The 20,869-nt window shown below is 42.8% G+C and overlaps 1 protein-coding gene across 3 annotated transcripts in view; it reads right to left on the bottom strand.

Annotated features, from left to right (window-relative positions):
* Nucleotides 1-8,121: 8,121 nt before the first annotated feature.
* LOC141939716 (phospholipid-transporting ATPase IB-like) overlaps nt 8,122-20,869 on the bottom strand; it is a 348,121-nt gene continuing 335,373 nt past the window's right edge. For 2 of the 3 annotated variants that reach the window (XM_074860005.1, XM_074860006.1), the window contains 2 exons: nt 16,974-17,065; nt 8,122-8,524 (listed from right to left, as the gene is read on the bottom strand). In XM_074860005.1, the coding sequence (XP_074716106.1) occupies nt 8,427-8,524; nt 16,974-17,065 (190 nt within the window). In that variant the 3' untranslated portion in view covers nt 8,122-8,426. The remainder of the gene's footprint in view (nt 8,525-16,973; nt 17,066-20,869) is intronic. The other variant, XR_012627704.1, reaches the window with a different exon arrangement.

Here is a 20,869-nt window from a genome sequence, read left to right as displayed (position 1 = left end):
TGACTTAGCTGGGACAAAAGATTTCCAAGGTTTATTTTGATGAAGCCTTGGTGAGATCAAATGCATCATTCATAGGAGAATATCTGTCTACCAAATTATATAAAAAGATGGCTTTCCTCCTGGAGACATATTTAAATATCACGTACCTGCTGTAAGCTCACCAGTACCATTCTTATTTTGCCATACTAGTCTTGCGGTTGGGGCCTGATTCAAGACCCACTAAAGGAACCCAAGCCTTGTCCTTGGCACTAACAGAAGCAGGCCCTTAAAACACACCCAAAAGGTCATGAAGAAAAGAAGAATAATCCCCTCACCAGCTTTAAAGGCTAAATCTCAAATGCATTTAACACTAAACTCTTGCTACGAAACTTGCGGGGGGAATAAAACAAACAAGCCTCTGTCTCTTGGATTGCTTTAATAAAAGGTTTATTGGAAATATTTTTGTGCAGACATACAACAGTCAACAATGCTGTTCAAAGCTACAAATTTTCTAAATTTTCCGAACCTTCTAAAAACACAAGTAAATGACCTTCATTTGTACTCAGTCTGGGAGGGAAACAAACTCCACTGTAATGGAATGCTGTATTTAAACTACCAGAGGACATTAATAGGACGTGAAAATGGTAACACTTCTAGAGGAAAAAACCCACACACCACTGCTGCTCTGCTGGGAGCCAATTAAACATCCCCCCACAGCATTACTCCTCTCTGCATATCCAGATTAAAACCTCCCCATCTGAAACAATATTTAAGCAATTCGAGTACAGATATGACAGACAAGCGGGCACATGACTTGGCTCGCTGATGAAAAAGATGCTGTTAAAGATCCTGTCACTCAAGCTGCTGAATATTTGACCTCTCGGCGCAATGGGCTGCACTTCGGGGGCAGGAGGAGGGACAGGGGGAGGTTTTCAAGTCGGATGACTCTTCCAACACACACATACACACACAGTCCCGGAGGGCTTTGCTGCCTCATTGCTTTATATTATCTAGAGCCCTTTTTTTTTTTTTTTTTTTTTTTTTAAAGAGAGTTGAGAAACAACTTTGAGCAACTATCCAGTCTAAGAGCTCTCGACAGTAAGAACAGCAAGTGCCCGCATTCCCTTCCTGAATCAAAATATCAATCAGATGGGCAAAGGAGAGCATATGCGCTGTCTCTTAAATTCCGTGTTTTCTAAGAAACCCTGCAGAAGTTTTGAAATTGATTAATTTATGCCAAGACAACATCTGGAACATCTTTGCAGAAAAGCCACCCAGTAAGGTGGTGTGGCAGGTGCACCCACCCAGTGAAAACAGAGCTTCTTGGCTGCTGAAGTGTAGCAGCTCCTGACTGCCTTTGTTCTCAGGGCCTCCTGGTAATTGGGGCCTTTGGCCAATGGGAGCCGCTATTGACTACAGGTCAGATTCGGCCTGGGTATAAATGGAGTCCCCTGGGGAGCCATTTTGAGCTGGTGCCCTGGAGCAGCATGCTGCAGTCCAGGACTTGGTCCTTGGGTCAGGACGCTGCCCAAGGAAACTCCTCGAGGTGCCTTGGGTCGGGACGCTGCCCTGAGCAGGTCCTCGAGGTTGAGAGTCCTCACTTAGCATTTTCAGTTGTCATTAAACCCTAGGGAGTGTTGCTTTGTTCTGCGTTTTGGGTTGCCGTTAAACCCTAGGAAGTTGTTCTGTTCTCCTCTCACGGACATTTGAACCTGTAATTTACGGAGAGATAGTTAATTCTGTTAATAATAACTTTTTAATTTTTGGTGGTTGGTGGTTTATTTGAGAGCCTCCATAACAGGTGGTCAGAATTTAAAACAATCATGTCTTTTTGTTAATGTTGGCTTTTTCCCTTGGCTTCATCACTCCGTAATTACAAGGGTGCTGACCTCCCGGCTATGCACAGTGACAGTTCAGCAATATATTAGTCTTTTCTTCATCGCCAGACTTCTGCGTGACTGCCCAGAGCTGGGCTTGCCCACCAAGAATTTGTCATTTACCCACTTCTATTTCTCTTTAGTAGCTACAGAGATGCTGAGAGAGAACCATTCCTTTGTGGCAGACATCAGGAGAACCCATGTCACCTTCTTCACACACAAAGGAAGGCTTTGGAGAAACACTAGCACTCAGCTATGTTACCTTCTGTCCACACCACAAATGAGCAAGCCACAAATCCAAATGAAACAACCCCTTGGCTTCACACTTTATCACATGAAGACCCAGGTCCCAGATAAACAAGCCCCTTCCACCGGCCTGGGGGATAGGAACCTGCCCAGGAGCAACACCCAAGGAGAAGTCCTGATAATTCTCTATGAAAGACATTCCCCGTCAGGACAGAAATAATTTGAGTGCTCAATTCCTGCGGGTCCATGAGGCAAACAACAACCAGTAAAGAATTTAGCCATCTGTCATAAACCAGAAAACAATCTGCTAGAGCCAAGGGAATGCAAGCAGTGGGGATTCTGGCAGGGACACACTCCCTTTCTCCAAGCCCAGGACTCAGTTTGGTGCCAGAGAAAGCTCAGCTTCAGGAGATAACGGAGCTTCGCAAATTCACAACACAGCTCTCCTCCTTCCCAGAGCCGCAGAAAGGAACTGGAGAAGCTTTATCACAGCAAGGAAGGCTGAGGAATCCTTCCTCTCCCTTGCGTCTAACAGCAGCAGTGGACTCAGCCAAGCTATTGCATTTCCCAGTCCCTTCGCCCCTCCAGAGAGCCCACCTGAGAGCATGTTCCTGGTCAGATAAACCTGGCCAGGCTGTGGGTCACCGAGAACCTTTGGGATTCACTTGTGTGGCTAAGCAGCACAGGGCACTTTCTGGATTTCATGTGCAAACAAGGCTCAAAGCCTCCATTAATCTTGCTGCTAGGTACAAAAAAGCATGGAAAGAGTTCTCTGCACCCATGTGGATTTCTTCTGTTGTCATCTATTGTACTGACCTCTCCTGTGGTCTTCTCCAGACACACAGCTCTGGTCGCAAGCGCTGAAGGGCTGTGGAGGCTCTCTTAGGTGTCTGGAGAATAATGAATCTTTCAGGTAAGAGGATCTGAGCTCTCTGCCTCCTGGAGCTCTTTGGTTCTGAGAAGTCAGTGTAAGCAATATTGTAAGACTAGTGAAAATAAAATGGGAACAGGGCTGTGTTAACTGTGTAATCAAACTAAGGAGACTTGCCCCAATGCCACACAGGAGGAGAAAGCTCTAAGAAAATAATCAACACATATGGTTTCACCAAACAAAGAACCAAGCCTTTCCTGTATGGTACAGAAAATGGGTAAAAGCACGTTTCACTCTATTCTAACAGGAATTGTTTGCAGTCTACCCAAAAGGCTCAGCACCAGGAAGAGTAAGCTCTAAAAACCATCCATCTGAAAGCTCAGGTCATGTCAAAGACACCATCTATAATACAAAGACAACCGTGCCACCACATTACGGAACAGGCAGCTCCTCGGGGCTGACTCCTGGCCTGGCTGGAGAGCTGCCCTTCAGAGTGGGATCTGGGACAGAGGTCCTACACAGAGGGCTTCTGCAGAACAGCAACGCAGCTGCAAATAAGCAACACACTAGAGAGAAGTGTCATTGCTTGTTCACTCACCAAGTGACACAGCTGCTCACACAGGGCCTGACTGGTGGGATGGGAATGGGTCGTGTACAAGTCCAGTCATCAGATTCATACCTGCTGAGTCTTCATCTCTTGCATACCTTTTCACACTGTTCGCAGTGACAATTATGAGTTATGGCTAGGACAACACTTGGATTTGAATTCAAAACTCTCCCCATTTGATAGGCACTTTGGCTGTGCCTCTAACAGCTGCCTGCAGGACAGCCTCAGGGTTGCGCCCAGGGGATCCTGCAGGTACAAGGTAGGTAGGAAGGTCTGGATCTGTTTGGTGCTCAGCATCCTCAAAGAGACATGGAGCTGCAGCACAGACTCTGGAAGCGATGAATGAGTGCAAATGTCCTTCCTGATAGGATAGAAGGAGCCCAACTGTCCGGAGACTGAAGAATATGCATAGTCAGTGTCACGTTTCAGAAGCAAACTGCTACCCAGATCCATTAGGTATAGCAGAGACACAGCCAAATTCTCCTCCAACCCACCAGGTATTTCATAGTATCACTGTTTATTGTTAGACTCAACAAGACACAAAGAGCTCTCCCTGCAAACTGACTGAAGTTTAAGGCATTGATACTGTGTGATGATCCAAAACTAAGGTAAAATATCCTCAGTGCCTTAAAATTGGGGAGAAATCTGACAAATCCAAAGCGCTTCTTGGGGGTGAACACCCACTCAAGGGCCGCTCTGCTTCAGGCTTGAGCTGTGAGGCATAACAGCTAAAGGACAGTCCTCAGAGTATTTAAAAACTAAATTAAGTCATTATTTATAAAACCAAGGAGAATGCAATTAGGGCATCACTAGTCTGCACTGATGCCTGGAGACAATGCAAAACAGCAGATTTGGTGAGTTAGCCCAAAAAGGCAGAATAAGCCTGCAGGACAGGGACAGCGTAAGGACCGTGCACCTCTCAAACTCTTGGGGTTGTCCACAGAGGGCCAAGTTGCAGCCACTGACCATGTCACTGTCCCTGCATTTCACTTATTCTGATTCACCTGAGCTTTCTCTTCTTTATTTATGAGCATTGACTGTCTCCCAGCAAACACACTCCGGTACATGCTGTAAAAATAATGTAATCTTGGTAACAGGAGACTTCCCTGCAGCATCTGCTATTAGCTGCTGGCTGAGGCAGGGGAAGAGACTGCAAATTTTTGGCGTGCACTAAGAGGCATGTGGTCTAGTGAAGTGCAGATTAGCGAGGCTTGACTGTTATCTTAATTTACAGCCCATATAGTTCATGTTAACTCCGCATACACTTTTAGATACATTAGCAGCTTAGTTTGACTCAGATACTTTTATTGGTTATTTGCCATTTCTCCTTGACAAGTTATTACTGACTTCCCATGCTAGCTCCCTACAGCAAGACCTGAAGCCCTGTCAAGGAAAAGAAAATGTCAACAGACTTCTCAGCAGTGCTCAGCTCAGGCTCCTGCTCACCAGCTTTAATTTGCTACTAGGCAATCGTTAAAGGAACAGCAGCTTCTATGCAAGCAGCGATTATGGTGTTACAAAAAGAAGCAATCAGATCCAGGTTTAATTCAGGATCACCACTTCCTTCTGAACATTCAAAACCCCCCCCCCTACCACTTTGGTCAGTACAGAGAGCTGCCACAGAAACTCTTTTCTGATCAGCCTACATAGTTAAGTCTGGAAAGTCAAGCAGAAATCTTCTGTTCCTTCTGCTCCCATACCCTGTCTAGCTGATAACACTTTCACATTGTGCTTTCAAAGGTTGTTGTTACTGCTACATGCACTTGTGTTAACGAACAAGAAATTCTGTTGATGCAGAGCAGCTGCCATTCTCCTTTTGCTAACACACCACCAGAATCCACCTCATCATTGTTCCCCAAGACAAGCAACTCCAACAGTCAGGCTACAGCAATACATTAATTACAATACATTAATTCCTGTAATGACTCCAAAGAACAAGAAGAATGCCAGGTCTTGACCTGGGTGGCCTCTACAGGATTAACTCAGCCAGAGATTAAGGCCCTACAGTGATGATAAAGTCTGACCTGCTAGCCCCAGTGTCACATACTGTATAGCCCTGTGACAAACCCCATGTGTAATTCCCATTGAGCTGACACCCAGCACACGTACCTCAATCTAAGCCACTACTCACTCTAGGGAGGGTTTGTGTTGTGACACACACTGACCTCAATTTACAGAGAGGTCAGAATGATACAGCCCATAGTCTGCACTAATAAAATAAATCACATTAGATGGCAGCTGCTCCTCCCCAGCATCTCTCATGTTCTGTAAAATTTTGTTGCACCAAGTTAAGAACAGAAAAGACTCCAGGATCCTTTCTATTCTCTGCTCAACACATTTACTTGCCCTTCTTCATTATCCAGAGGTTTTTAGAAGTTTTCTTCTGTATCCTCATGAAAAGCCTCCAAATTGTTTACATACCAATGTTTAGTGTGTGGCTTAGAGTACAAAGACTAAGCTGATCTCTCTTTCTCTCGGTGGGAAGTTAATTTTCCTTGTGTTGTTACAAAAGGAAGAAACAGTTTGCCGTTTTGAGGACTGGCTTACACCACACATTTCCTAAACAGATTTTGTTTCTAAATAAAAGAAAGTGTTTAACAGGTTAGATCAGCATTAAGATTTAAAAGCTCCTGGGATCAGGTTTACCCTCCCCTTATTTATTCTCTGTACTAGTATTTGTGCCTTTAAACAAAATTAATCTCCCAGAAAATACATACACCCAGGCTTGGCCCCTTGACATTCATGCCTATGGCAAAATTATTTGCACGTTTCCCTTATTGCATAATTGTCTCATTAGCACTGCAGAAAGGTGGTGATAACTTTTCCCTCTGTGCCATCAGCCTAATCCAAGAGCAATCCTCCCTGCTGCTGCAGGAGCAAAATTTGCTTTTTAACATGGAAGGGGACTGTGAGCCTCCGCGGTGGCACTGGGAATTGAACTATGACACTTGTGCGCTGGCATTTACTCACAACCTTTAAGGAAGATTAAGTCAGTGGGCCAGGCTGGCATTTTCCCTTTCCTTGCTAAACATAAATATTCATATTAAAATTGCTTTCGGATATATTTAAATCAATAAAAAGTTCTGGATGACTGTCAATAGGGCAAAAAACAACGCCAACTTTTTAAATGCACAGATGTAGTATATACATTAACCATGAAAACTGGCTAAAACACAGCAGTATTTATGCTATTCAGAAATGTGGCTTGGCGACTAAAATTAATAGAACTTGTCTGGAAGACAGTATAAGCTTTCTAAGAGCTCTTTCAGCTTTAACTTATGCCCCAGTTTTTGCTTTTTTTCAAAATTCCAATCTATGCAGCAGCACGTCTGTCCCACTGGCACAGCGAGGCCACGGAGCCAGCATTCCTTCCAGGGCTCATGGGTCTAAGTGTGTCGGGAAGCCTGTTGATGGATCAGATCTAGAAGAGGGACTGGTTTGGCTAAAGAAACAAACAAACAGTAGGTCTTCTCTTCACAATGACCAGCTCTGTGTGTACCTGTGTGTGCACACACGTGTGTAAATTGTTCCTAACTTTCCTTTGCAAGTCTATCCTACCTGGTCAGGGGAATGCTTCTAGAGGGTTACAGTATCAGGCTCCTGTGCGGATGTCCATCATCTTTCTCAACATCTGACAAGCTTGGTCCTTTTAAGTTCTCACCATTTTGTCCTGTTAAAGTGGGAATGGGATCATGGAGGGAAATCCCAGGCTACAGTCGAAGTACATGTCCAAATACGTCATGAAGAGTTACCAGGAGGCACCTATTTGAGTTCATCTTTGTGCACAATGCTATGCACTCAAGAGAACTGCCCTGCCAAGCTCTCCAGCTTCCACATCCTGGCTTTGTAAGCTATTAATCGGGTTTTAGAAAGCTAAGATAGAGCCCTAATAAATCCTGTAATATATTCTATGTAATTGTCCTGGTTTTGATCAGGATGGAGTTAACTTTCATTGGAGTATTTCATACCATGTGATGTCATGCCCAGGGATATAGGGGGGCAGGCGCCAATTTCGGGTCCGGCCCGGGTTTGTGTTGCTGTGGGGGCGGTCACCGCGCTCGGTAAGCCACTGCTGCATTTCACCCATTTCTTTTTGGATTCACTCTTGTTACTGTTGTTCTCTTGTTATATCTATTACTTTCTTTTTATTCAACCTACGAATTCTCTTCTTTTTCTGTCCCTCCCCTATTTCACCGGGGAGGGGGAGGTGAACGGCCGGCCACGTGGCGTCTGGTTGCCAGCTGAGTTCAAACCTCAACAGTAATTCATTGCTATCTTGTGTTATTCTGTCATAAGAAGGCAAATAAGCGTTTTTAGCTACAGATTGTGTTGCAATCAAGTTTTATGCCAAATTGTCTCTTAAAAATTTCAGCCAAATTAGTAAACAGCGAATATCTGAGGGAGTAAGGTTTGCATACAGCCATGGGCACTTGGTCTGTGTGTAACAAAACAGGCAATCTCAGCACCCCGTTCCAATTAAGCAAAGGCTGATTTCACATGGAACATAAATTTTCTGCTTTTCTCCCAGAACAACCTTATGCTGATGTTTTAAATAGTGGTAAAACATTGTTTTTAATTTCACACCTCACACAACACAGTCAAATGCTTCATAACAACATAAACAAAACTTTAGGCAGAGCTTTGCAACTGAATTCAAACAATGATTTCCCCCTACAATATGTACTCAAGGTTTGCAGGGAGAATACAGAAACTTGTTGGCTAAGGCCACAGAAATGAGTTCTCTTGTGTTTTGGCTGCTGCTGCCAACCCTAGTCAAGAACATGTTAACAGTGGATGCACTGATCCAAATCCCATTATTCCCACCACCCATCAAGTGAAGAACCGTTTATTCTATTTCTGCTCTCCTTTTGGTTGTATCGTAGGATCGAACAACTTGCGACTGGGAAACAACACCATGTTCTTCTTGAGAAAATGCATACCCATCTGAAAAAGCAAAGAAAGAAAAAAAAAATCACTGGAGTCAAGGTCACAGCCTGATTTTAGGAACAGTTCTAGGCATCACTGAAGTTATCTGACTGAGACCGCGACAATCTTAATTTCTGTGCTGTGCTTCTGGCATTTACAGCTGTGTACTACATTGCCCACGTGGCACAGAAAGGATGTCTGCTGCCAGCTCAGTCTTACTGCTCCGCTCCCCAGGCCAGGTTAGTGTACACAGTCAACATTTCCCTCTGAGTTAACCTGACTAATAAGCTACAGATTGATTTGGACACCATATGTACTGCCACAGTGGCAGAGCTTCTTAAAGACTTAACAGACAGGTAGAGATTTGCATTTTGGCTCGACTCCCCTATCGTCTGCTTGGTATCGGCAGTTTCCCTGGAGGAACATGAAAATGTCTAGACCACAATTAGATCTGAGTCACATCTTCCTCTTAACTCCATTCAGGAATTTTTTTTACAAGTTTCTAGGTGGTATCCGACAAATCACACCAAAAAACTCTATTCTCTTGGCCAGTCACCCATATCTTGACTAGAACAAACTTAAACATATTCTGGAGGTCTCTATTTTGCACAAATTAATCCTGCTAGCTAGCACAATCCTTCGGTCTCCCTAGCAGTTACTCAAATGAAAATAACCATGTGTCTGATTTCTTTTAAAGTATTGTGGACAAGGCAAGTGACATTTCTGACATCACTTGCAGAACACCATGTTACTGTTAAAACAGTCACAAAGGCCAACATGGTGAACATCAAGCAATATTTAAAGCAGACATGACCCTACAGAAAATTCTGAATGGAAAACTATACCAAAGGACAACAGACTTTGTGACACCAAGGAAAGGTGACTTTCAGGTGTAAATGGGTAAACCAGAAAGGAGAAGGGCAGATGAGCATAGTTACGAAAATAGAGAAATAGGAAAGCCACAGGCTATACAGAACCAGATAGTGCTTTGTAGTAGGAAAGTAGGGAAGAATTGGGAGATGTGAACGCTGCCTAGGAGAATCCAAGTTATACCATGGCTAACTCTCCATGAGCAACTCTCCATCTCCCCCAAGCCGCTCTGGAAGCAGGAGCTTGTGAATTCTGAAATCCTGCCCCAAATTCACCCCAGGCTGGAAGACATAGCATCAGATAAGGACAGATGTCCCAATTACTGCCCAAGTCTTCCAGGATCCTCCCTTAAAAGGCTCAAGGTATACTCCCCCCTGCTAGATCAAGTACTGAAGTGAGGTAAGGCTGGAGCACAACACAGAGGGACCCTGTAACAGAAAGGCACATGGGGCTGACCACCCTCTTATGGCAGGGGTCATGTGGGGCCCCTAAGCAGTTTGGTGCTGTAGACTGAACTTGCTCCCCATTGGCCTGAATGCAGCCTGCTTTGAAGCAGGTGACTGATGCTGGTAGGCAGGAGAAGGCCAGAAGTGAACCATAGCCTGAGTGACACTTGTTAAACCTTCACCTTGACAACCAAACTGGGACCACGTGAGCCGAACACAGATGCTCAAGCACTCCTAGATCTTTTCCTCTGGCTGATGCCTGCATAGGGAGGTTGGTCAGCAACTCCTATACAGTTGTAAGCTGCTGGGAAGAGAGTCGCACAACACTAGAGATGACCACTGTTGTAATAGTTGTAATGTGGAAGGTCTTCTCTCTCACAGAATGCAGGTAAGTGTCACCTCTGAAGCCACAGGGACTTCACTGTAGCTTCGAGCTCTTGAGGCAGAACACACACTCCCTTAGCAGGAGAGCACACTATCTGCAGGTTAGCTGACCTAAATCACAAGCATGTAAGGAAATCTTTGCCAGTAAATAGAGGGGATTCAAACAGAAATCCATCATGCAGAACCAACTCCAGTCACATCTCCCTCTCGGAGTGACTGCAGGACAGTATGAACTCTGATCTGATCACATGACTGATCATCCCAGCATCCCATTTTATTTTCCCTGAGCAATTCCATGCCAATATACATACAGCTACAGAGGTACAGGCTGTTTTTTCCTGCCTCTAGCTGAAGGTTCACAGAATACATTCACAAAATGCAAACAGTCTTTTGGAAAAAAGTATGTGCATGCTGGATAATTGCAAAAGCAATATGATTTACAAAACAGACTTTCATTTAAAAAAGGGTAGATTCACAAATAAATACTGCCAGTGGGTTTGTTTCCATGCTAAGTGCCAGCATACTGTTAGCTTTTTTTGACTAAATTCTCAGTGGAAAGTCAACTTGGTCAAAGACCACAAGCTTAAGCCCTAGAAGACTGAAGCCCATGCCCCATAAACTGGTCTGCAACAAGGTGGCTTTGCTATATTTACTTACCCAGTAAGATCACTCAGCACAGTAGATTCTTCAACTGCCATAACTACTGCAAATCAAGCACTGACCACACGAGTGTGTGGAGCCCAATAATCCCAGGTATGTTCCCAGGACCTGCTTATTTCCAGTGCTAGCACGGACCTATAAACAGCCAGGCAGCCAAAGCACTCTGCAAAGCCAATGCAAAATGCAATCAAAGAAAATATGTTCACCATTCTCACACCAGTAGAAAACACCTTAACACAGCAAAAAATATCAGGCTAAGATGATCAAATGGTTAAGAATACCAGGGGGGATCCTTACATGCTCGTGTTCTTGATCCATCCTGAAATACCAGCAATGAGGGCTTTGTGTGTACCTCATGGGAAAGGCAGTGACCCCTGTATTTGCACACTGCCCTACTTAGTTGAAGTTCAGCATTTGGCAGTTTATTTAATACTTTTCCTGTTGATTTCTATACAGGAAGATGAGTTCATATTACGTTTTTTTATTCACATTACAATTAAAATTGAGCTTCAAGCTGTTCAGGCAGTTGACTGTGCCTTGTGGAGTCAAAACACTGTGAATGCTCGAGTCCCATCCGCACTCCCTAAGCAGCTCTATATTTCCACTATTTTCAGACCCCATCCAAAAACAATGAAAGTTTCCATCTGCCAGTTACTAGGGAACTTTTCGGGAGTTTGAACTTTTCCCCCAACTCCAGTTTTAAAACCACACCTATGAGCCTGCCTTGGGAACAAGGCCCTCATTGTTCAGCTGTCCTGCAGCAGCCCAAGGAAGAAGCACATTTCTTTGGGGCTTTCTGGGCACAACCCACTCATGGCTGTCGCAGAAGGAAGGACCTTTGTACTCAGAGACTTTCTATTAACGGAGGAAAGGTGCACTTTTGAATATCTGTCAGTGGGGCTCATTTGTTAAGAGGAGATTCACGTTCTCATCAAATCTAAAGTTTCACTCGTACCAGATATTATCAAGCAACCTACTGAATTTTAAAAGCATCCTGTTGGGTTTTTTTAAAGCTTTGATATTCTATTAGTAGATCAGAATCTAGGCTCCCATTAGGTTTCCAATTTAACACACTCTTTTTCTGTTCACTGCAATGACTATTCTGGTCTGTGCAATGCTGGATTAGAGAAACTGTCTCCATGCATGTGTCTCGAACACAGACAGTTAACACCATGCAAGCTCGACAGCCCACTCACATGCAACAACTTCCAAGACCAGGATCAGAAAGCGTCCAGAGCACTTTTTTAATTCCAGAAAATCTGCTCATGGAAGGACTGCGTACAGTTTTAGTCACTTCAGGGATTTATTTGAGAGGCCTCTTACTCCTTGCACTCTCCTCTGATTCACCTGAACTGTCTGTCCTGGGGTTTGTTTAGCCCAACCAACAAGAGGGCACTTCTCACTGGAAGCCTGTCAGAAACCCTGCCTTCTGCAGCATTTCACTATCTCATATATGCAGTGGTATTATGGTTTAGCACAGTCTGAAGTATAAAATGCATTTTACCATCATGTTGTTTGCCTTTGGAGAAAAATGCCCAGATTCAAATCCAATTCAAAATTAAGTTTTAGGATTTGGGGGGATGGGAGAAGCTTTTTTTAAAAAAAAAAATCTTTTCAGAAATGTTGCTTCTTAGATACCAAAAATCTCTCTGACATAACAAAAATCAATATTAGGGTATCACTGGGCCAGCCAAATTCTCTCTCAGGCCAAAGGTCTGGTTCTGCACAGTTTTTAAGGAGATTTGCTATGATGTCACAGTTCATATTTACCAATTAAACAGTAAATGCTAACTCAGCTTTGACTTCTCTGGTAACCCCTCTTTTACTTATCCTGGGAAAGCGAGACCTGCTCTAAATCTTGAACATTTTGACTAATGCTTACAGAAATCATTAATTTCTCTGCTGATAAACTATGCCTGTGTTTTCTAAAGGACCCAAGAGGAATTCCTGACAAATGGTCCCATCTTTTTCGTCCCAGATACTAACCTACCAGTATTTGCATGTAGAAAACAGAGCTAGCTGCCACAGCATCAATTCTAAACTCATTATTCCTATTTCTTTTTTCTTAAGTTGATTTTAAAAGACTAACTCCACTTGACCATCCACAAATATGTAGCTTGGAAAAAATACAGAATGTGTATTATATTTCGAACACATGCAAGATAAGAGGAAATGGAGTTTAAAAAGCATCTCAAGTAGCTACCCTGTTGTTTTTCAAATCAAAATGCACCAGCAGAAAACTGAGAGGAAGAAGGTGTCTGCTAGCAGAGACTAAGTGGTGGGATTAGAGCCCTCAGCATGAACACATTATTATTATTTATTATTCGCCAGCCCCCATACTGTGAAACAAACCTCAGATGACAGGTGCTTTTTCTCCATTGATTAATAAGGTGCAAACCACATGCTCTGCATTCAGATTTACTCTATGCAATCCCCATATTCTGTCAAAGGAAGAGGCATTTTCTTTGCTAGCACAGGAAATTTGGGCCAAGTGCAGCAATCCTCATTCAGGCACAGCTCTTCACATTTCAGAGGAAGTTCTGCCAAAGCAGTTCTTAAGAGCAGGACTCAGCTGTTTTTAAGAGCGTGCTGAGACAACAACAACTAAACACTGACAGAGTGTATTCTGAATTACAGGAGGGAAACTGCACTAGAGGGATAGTATGGGACTTTCCTTAAAGATGGACAGGTCTGAAGGTACCTGAGCAAGTGGGGAGCATCCCCCTTCCCATCCTGCTGGGAGGCTCTGGGGGCATAGGTGATACAGGGCAGCCATGCAGTAAGAAAGGAGAGGTCAAGAACCATCTTATCTATCTACAGAGCTTGTCTAAAGGACATGCTACTTTCACAAAGTCACAGCAAAAAAAAGACATGAACTTGGATGGAGACTTGGAGAAAGCCCACCTGGAGAAAACCTCACTGCCAGCAAACCCTCTGAGAGGCAGAACTTTTGGGAGTCATTATTGCTCCTTCCCTTGTGTGAACCCAACAGCACACTAAAGGGAAGGGTCCAAAGATGCGTCTGAGAGGAGCCTGGTGGCGCTTCCTGATCACTGTTAAGAGGCTTTAGAAGCAGATGGCAACAGGCAATCCCCAATTTCACCAGGCACCTTCACCAGGAGCTACACCAAGCCCAGAGGCCAGCACCATCACCACTGCCTACAAGATTCCACTGAGATGGTTCTATGTTAGCACGTGGACTTGACAGCCATATAAAGCTCTTCCACTAAAGTCTCATGACAGTGCCATCCAACAGGAACTTCACTTTTTTTTTTTTTTTAAAGTTTTCATAAAGCTTCCCAGAAGTTACACTGGTAGGAAGAAACCACATGATCTTTGACAGTACAGTTAATAGATTTCATGCTTCTGACAGCTCTACATGATTCAGGAACACAAAGCCAGAACAAGAATCACAGAATCATCTAGGTTGGAAAAGACCTTGAAGATCACCTAATCCAAGAAAAACAGCCATGAAGGTCTTGCACACTTTAAGGGCATACCCTTCCAGATGGACAGGGGCTACTCTCCCAGGCCACTACTACTCTGAGCCAGTTTCTTTATGGGGAGGAGATGTTTAAGAGATTAATTCTGGCTGGCACTCCTGTATGGCACTGACATAGTACTGGCTGTGTGGCTCTGTCCCCCACTTTGGGGGCTGGATCTGTCAGAGCATAGTGCTGTATGGGAGCACCCCAGCCATGCATCCTGCTTGAAGGTCTTGTGCTGTGCAAATGCTTTGGAGAGGGGCTGGCTCACCAACAGAGAGCTAAGGAAACAGAGTGAGCTTCCGCCTTTCGATACAGGGCTCTGCAGACTTACCTCAGTCATGTTTTTCCTCCCACCACAGACCACTAGTAGTACCCTGAAACACCCCATGAGATTTTTCTCCTTTCCATGTGATTGGAAACAAAGCTATTCAGGCATTGTTTCCTATCAAAAAATTTGGAAACAGTTGTCAAAAATACAGTGACTCTCAAACCAGTACTGCATCTTTACAATATGTGCTAGGAAATTTAATCCCATTTCCCTTCCTTGCTGGGACCAAGGCAATTGATTTGCTTAAGCCTTTTTCAGTTCTAACTAAACAAACCCTTCTCCTGCTTTATATGCGAGTGTCAGATTCCGAGTTGAAGTCACATATGCAATTTTTGGAAGAAGCGGCCTTCACAGACTGGGAACTTGGAGCCTGGTGGAAACACATGAACAGTTCAAGACTTCAAACTGAGCGCTCGTAGTGTGATTTAAGATATTGGCCCGGCATGTCAAGGCTACTGCCCTATTCATCAGCTCTTTGCTTTGAAGATTTCTAGCATTTAGTAAACAGTTGTACAATTTAGAGTTGTGAAAACAGCACATATGTTCCCTGGATTTCACATGGCCTAGCAGCTATGCAACACTGGAAAATAACAGTTGACAAGAGATGACAGAAGTTTTAAAGAGTCATAAAAAGTGTCTTTCCATCCTAACAGCTTCACAATCAAAATTTACGTTCATGTGAAAAACAGACAGCTGATTGTAACCTGTTCTGACATTTAGCACTTAATAATTTGCATTTATAGGGAAGCTGGTTATCCAAATTAGTGTTTATTTTGATATCTCATTTTTCTTTCCCAGTAGCTATTCACCTGCTAATAACCTGATGATGTGTTCTACCAGACTAAAAGGATATATTGAGTCTGAGTAGTCACCAGTGGTGCATCTCTCTCCTGCACTGTGTTAAGTCTCTACAGCAGACTACTTCGACAGTAATTTATTTATGCATTTTACAGACTTCTTCTGCCAATCATCACCTCTGGAATCTCCTCAAAGAGTGTGTTTGCATGCCTAAAGCTGTGCTGCCGTCAGAATCCCTGGCTCCTTGACACAAAGTATTAAATCCTGGCAGGAGCATGTGGTCCCCAGGGCTGCTCTGTGGACTGGCCTCTTTTCCCAGGAGCAATGGGATTGGTCACTAAAGACCCTACATCCCTCAACAGTGATGTCTTTACAATGGCTCTATGAAGGACAAAGACTAGCATATCTGTCACTGTTCCACTCCTCCTACTCAAATTCCCTGTGGAAAAGAGGAATACGTCAGGCATTTGGATTCTCAAATCCCAGCCCTGCCTCCATGGCCTGAACCACAACAGTTCTGCTATAGAATACACCACAGCCAAAGAGATGCGACTTCCCTGGGATTCTTAAAGTCAGGGGCGTCACTTCTCACTGCAATGGCAATACGAAACCAAATCCTGAGTGCCTGCTCCCTGCCCTATGCACAGCAGTACTGCATGCTTGGGGGCTATTTTCTTTAGTAAGATGAGCATATTTTGACTACCAGTTTAATCACAAGAGAGACTACAAGGGTTTACCACTAGAAGGGGTTGACTAGACTCTGTGGTCCCTTGAGACAGCATGGTCCTTCAGTGTATCTGGCCTACAGAGATGTTTTTATTTTTAATGATGTGGAAGCCTTTCTAATGCTGACAAAAAAATGTCAGGTCCAGCAGATCAAGGCCTGTCACATGTTCCTCTAGGAAGCTGAATAAACAGATGGCCTCTACACCAACAAGAAATGCAATTTATTCCAAAGAGCAGCAGTAGCAAGATGTGATATTGCATCTCTTCTCCCAGCAGAGGACAAAGAGGGAGAAGAGAGAGGCAGCTCTGCACGCCATGGCTTTCCTCATCAGAAACGCACAGAACCTTTAAGTGGCATCCCTGAAATATCACTGTATTCTCAGGTAACCAAACTAATATGACTTTTCATAAAGAAACCAGTTCTATATAAGCTAGGCTCTATCATGACATTTATTTTATCCTGCAGAGTTTTTGATTTTACAGTATTCTTGAGACTATCAGAATTTTACATTTAGAGAACCAGCATATTGGGATTTTGTCATTTAGGCCTGTTCATTGATCCTAGGGAATTATCCACATTTGAGCTCCACTTGCCTAGGGCCAAATACACTAATTCCACTTCCAAATGTATGTGTCTTGCTTGGCAACTCAGCCTCTGCACTAGATTATCTCTACCTACAATTTAATTAAAAAATAATCACCCCTCGCTTCACTCATCTGGGACTGACTGCTGTGAAACACACATGCATGCATGATCCACTACTTACGTGATACACTTTGCTGGACAGAATGAGCACGGAAGAGGCTTGGAGGAGTTTTCCTGCCAAGCCTTTTTAACAAATGATCACGTTCATTGACGCTGAAGGAGAGAAAAGAAATACACCAATGAGTAACCAGATAATTTCAAGGTAAGTCAACTGTATTTAAAGTACTTGGCACCTTTGACTCTGTCAGTATTTAAGATGGTTGTAGCATGAAAAAGAACCTTCTCTTTCTTTAAACTGCACATTATCAAGAGAACCCTCTAATAATGAAAACTCCTCCTTCCCAAGGCCACTTTGTATAAGTTTACATTTAGTTAATCCATCCCTAATATTACAACCATTGTGATTTCTGAATGTCTGATGCCTATAAATTATTACAAACCATACCAGAAGTCTGACATCAAGTGATACGGAACATTAAAAAGGAGATCTCTCTTTAGTATTATGTACATGCATCACCTCAGAGAGAAGGAGCAAAACACTGTGGTTTAGCACATGGTAAAAGGCTTCTATCACACCTGCAAAACAGCCTGAAGCAACCAAAAGCAGGACCCATAGTTAATTCTGTCTTCTAAACAACACTCATTTTCACCTCCCATACCAGAAAGAAAACTTCCTATCCAGTTTTTGATTAAAAACTCCTTTGGTTTACATAGTTCCTGTCAAAGGCCTGAAAAATTATTACTGAGTTTACAGAAAGTAAAAATACAAACTTAAGGTGAAAAATACAATATGCTTACAATAGGTTTAACATATGTACACAAATCATCAGAGACACTGCACACTGTTTTTTATTAAAAACACAACTCATTTCATCAAGAACTTTATGCCCCAAATTAACAAATGATGGCTAAGATCCTGACCTTTCAAGGCACTTAATTACATATACAAGTCCCACTAAGTTCAGCGGGGCTTTAAAATAATGTAGGTGTCCAAATCTCATTGCACTGGAGTCTCAAATACTTGTTATATATCAGATTATTTTGAAAAAGATATTAGTCTATTTTAGATCAAAGTTCCTCTGCAACTGGGGTTTTTTTAATCATCTCACCCTTGTTCCTAACACTGAGATGGACCCAGTGCCCAGAAGGAATCTGTTTGCTAGTGCAGCTCCTGCAGTGTCTTTATCCCATTTGCACCACATTTACACCGTTTCCATTTTCACAGTCTCCTTGTTCTTTCACATCTTTATTCAGAAGCAGTAATTCCACTGGTTATACTGCAAACATGGATATACATCTGAATGCCAACGCTGATATCTTTCTTATATTAGATTACAAATTCACATACATTTGGTATATGGAATGGAAATCCCAGCAAGCACAGCTGCTGCTGTCAACAAGCTTACAACAGCTTTAAACAAACAACTCCCTTTCATTGAAGCAGTTTGCTAACTTCAAACAAGAAAGTAACCAAAGAACCTCTGAGATGCCTATAACATGTAATCCAGCCATGCAGGCTTATATTCCACTTAATAGTCCATTAGGGTAATATCCAGGCTCAGCCCTCTGTTCAGTGCATAACGAGATATCCATGAAAGAAAGGGAGGAATCCTTCCTTTTTCCTGTGGTCTCTACACTCAAACATCTAAACTAGAAACTTATACAGCCTATGGACCCCTCCTTAAGATCTTTACAAACTGTCAGCATTTTCAGACAGTTTGTCTCTTCCCCTCTTTCCCTTGGCACTACAGAACACACCTGCAACAGATATGCCAGGTTGTTTTCCCTGCCTGCAGTCAGTAGTAGTCCTTCAATATAAAATAGAAGTTGATAACAGATTTGGAAGCAAAACTACAGATACCAGCTGAGAGTGTCAAACAATCTTTAAGAGCTCTTGGATCATGAGATCTGCATGTGTTCAAAGAAGAAAGTACCACAGGTTTCCACTAAACCCAGGGTTACAGCACAGAAGTTTCTAAAAATCTTGGAAGATCCAACTGGTTAAAAAAAATGAAGATCAAAGACCAACCAAAGGTTGTAAGAAAATCATGTACATACACAAAGAAATCTCCAACTGCTCAAAGCAGGTAGCATAACAGAAAGTATGTACTACAAAGAAATCACCAGGTAAGGGGATGACAGGCATGAAGCAAAACATGAGATTTCTCTAACAGACTTACAAAGTTGACAGCCTTCAGAATCAATCATTACCGCTGCATGTGCAAACTAGTGATGCTGTACTGTGCAACCTCCTGCTGCTTGCAGAGGACTGCTGGGTAGCTTGTAAGTCCGTTGACTGGTAAGCGTAGCAAAACATTGTCTGGATCTACTGCTGTCTTGTGAATGACAGAAGCAAAATACTTGTTTATCTTCTGCAGGTAAAGAACATACAGGTGGAGTCTTTCCCATCTCAGCAGGAGAACAGGAGGGTGGTTTTGGATAGATGGCTTAAAAAAGGAATCTTAAACTGATCAATAATATTTGTTCTGAGGGACAAATAAGCAATGACTACCACAAAATTCTTACCCTGAGAATGGCATTAACCACATCAGCAAAAGTCATGAGGAACAAATTCTTCATCTGTCTACCACACAGCAACAGATGAAGTGCAGGATGGTATCTGCTACAGGCCAATAACAGCTTCTCAGGCTTCTACATGCAATGTGTGGAGGAAGGTGTGCTGTCACGGGACTTCTGAACAGCAGTGACACATTACAGCTCTAAGGAAGCCAAAGCTAGACTGCCTTTGATACTGCTAACTTTAATCAACAATTTCAAAACTGAAGTCACATCTGATTTTCTCATTTGGGAAATTATACTGGATCATATCTATGCAGAGAAAGAAAAACTCACGGAATAATTAGAGCATTCATGGTTTAAGTACAAGAGATGATTAAACAGACTGCAAGTCAAGACCACTCAAGTGCCCTAAAATGAGCTCTTAATACACAGAGTAAATGCAACACAGCTCTTCTGAAATGGATGAGTATTTGATTTATTAACAGATACTAGATCTCCCAATATAAGCCCTGCAAGGAAAGAAAAATGAAGTGGGTTTCTTAACTAGACTGAAGTGTTTTCACTCGTACCAACCAAGTCCCTGCTTTCAGAAAAGGTTTTTGTCCACTATCAACAGATAACAAAGTGAAGACTTCCCAGTCTCCCTCACACTTTGATGCAAAACTAATGATGACATCAGACTCGCAGGTACCAGGTTAGGCCTTGCTCACAGAAATATTGCTTGTAAATCAATCCCAAATATTAGCCATGATTATAAGTGTTAATTCTGCTTTCCAGTGACTCAAAGCCAGTGCCTAAGTCCTCCCACAGTCTGAGGATGGCATCTTAAGATCATATATTGGATATAGCTGTGTTCCTACTCAGGACCTCAAAAATGGTGTCAGAATGGAAGAAATCAAACCCAGACATCCTTATGGGAGTCAGTGACCTGGAAAGCGACAGTGAAATATGCTTGAGTCGGTTAGTGACCTCAGAAGGGGTAAGGGAGAGACATCATCTACCTGTAATCATATGAAGGATAGAGGATACAGACAAAATACTTTGAACTAAACAAAACAAATAGCAGATTAGAACAAAAAGTCCTAGTTATGAGTGTTACTATGAAAAAATTATTAGAAGTCATTACTCAAGTCATCTAAAATCAGACCCAGTTGCTATCAATAATGAAGAATACCTTGGGCCAGGAATACCTTTGCAATGGTTTCCTAAGAGGGTCAAGATGATTTCTGCCTCCGTGGAAGTCTGTGCTAACAACATTACACAAACTCATTAAGTGAATGACAAACCAAAAGGTAAACTAAAGGCAACATGTTATTTCATAACAGTATTTTCCATTCCATGAACAAAACGACTCTTCCATTTTTGTATCTGAATTGCTCTAAGGTGTCAACAGAGACCTTAAATTTTATTTTTATGTGTTTTCTTCTCATCCCTCAC

Source organism: Strix uralensis, chromosome 2 (genome assembly GCF_047716275.1).
Source record: "Strix uralensis isolate ZFMK-TIS-50842 chromosome 2, bStrUra1, whole genome shotgun sequence".
In the NCBI taxonomy this organism is placed as follows: Eukaryota; Metazoa; Chordata; class Aves; order Strigiformes; family Strigidae; genus Strix; species Strix uralensis.
Note: the sequence above shows the minus strand (reverse complement) of the source record. Positions and strands in the feature narration are given on the sequence as shown.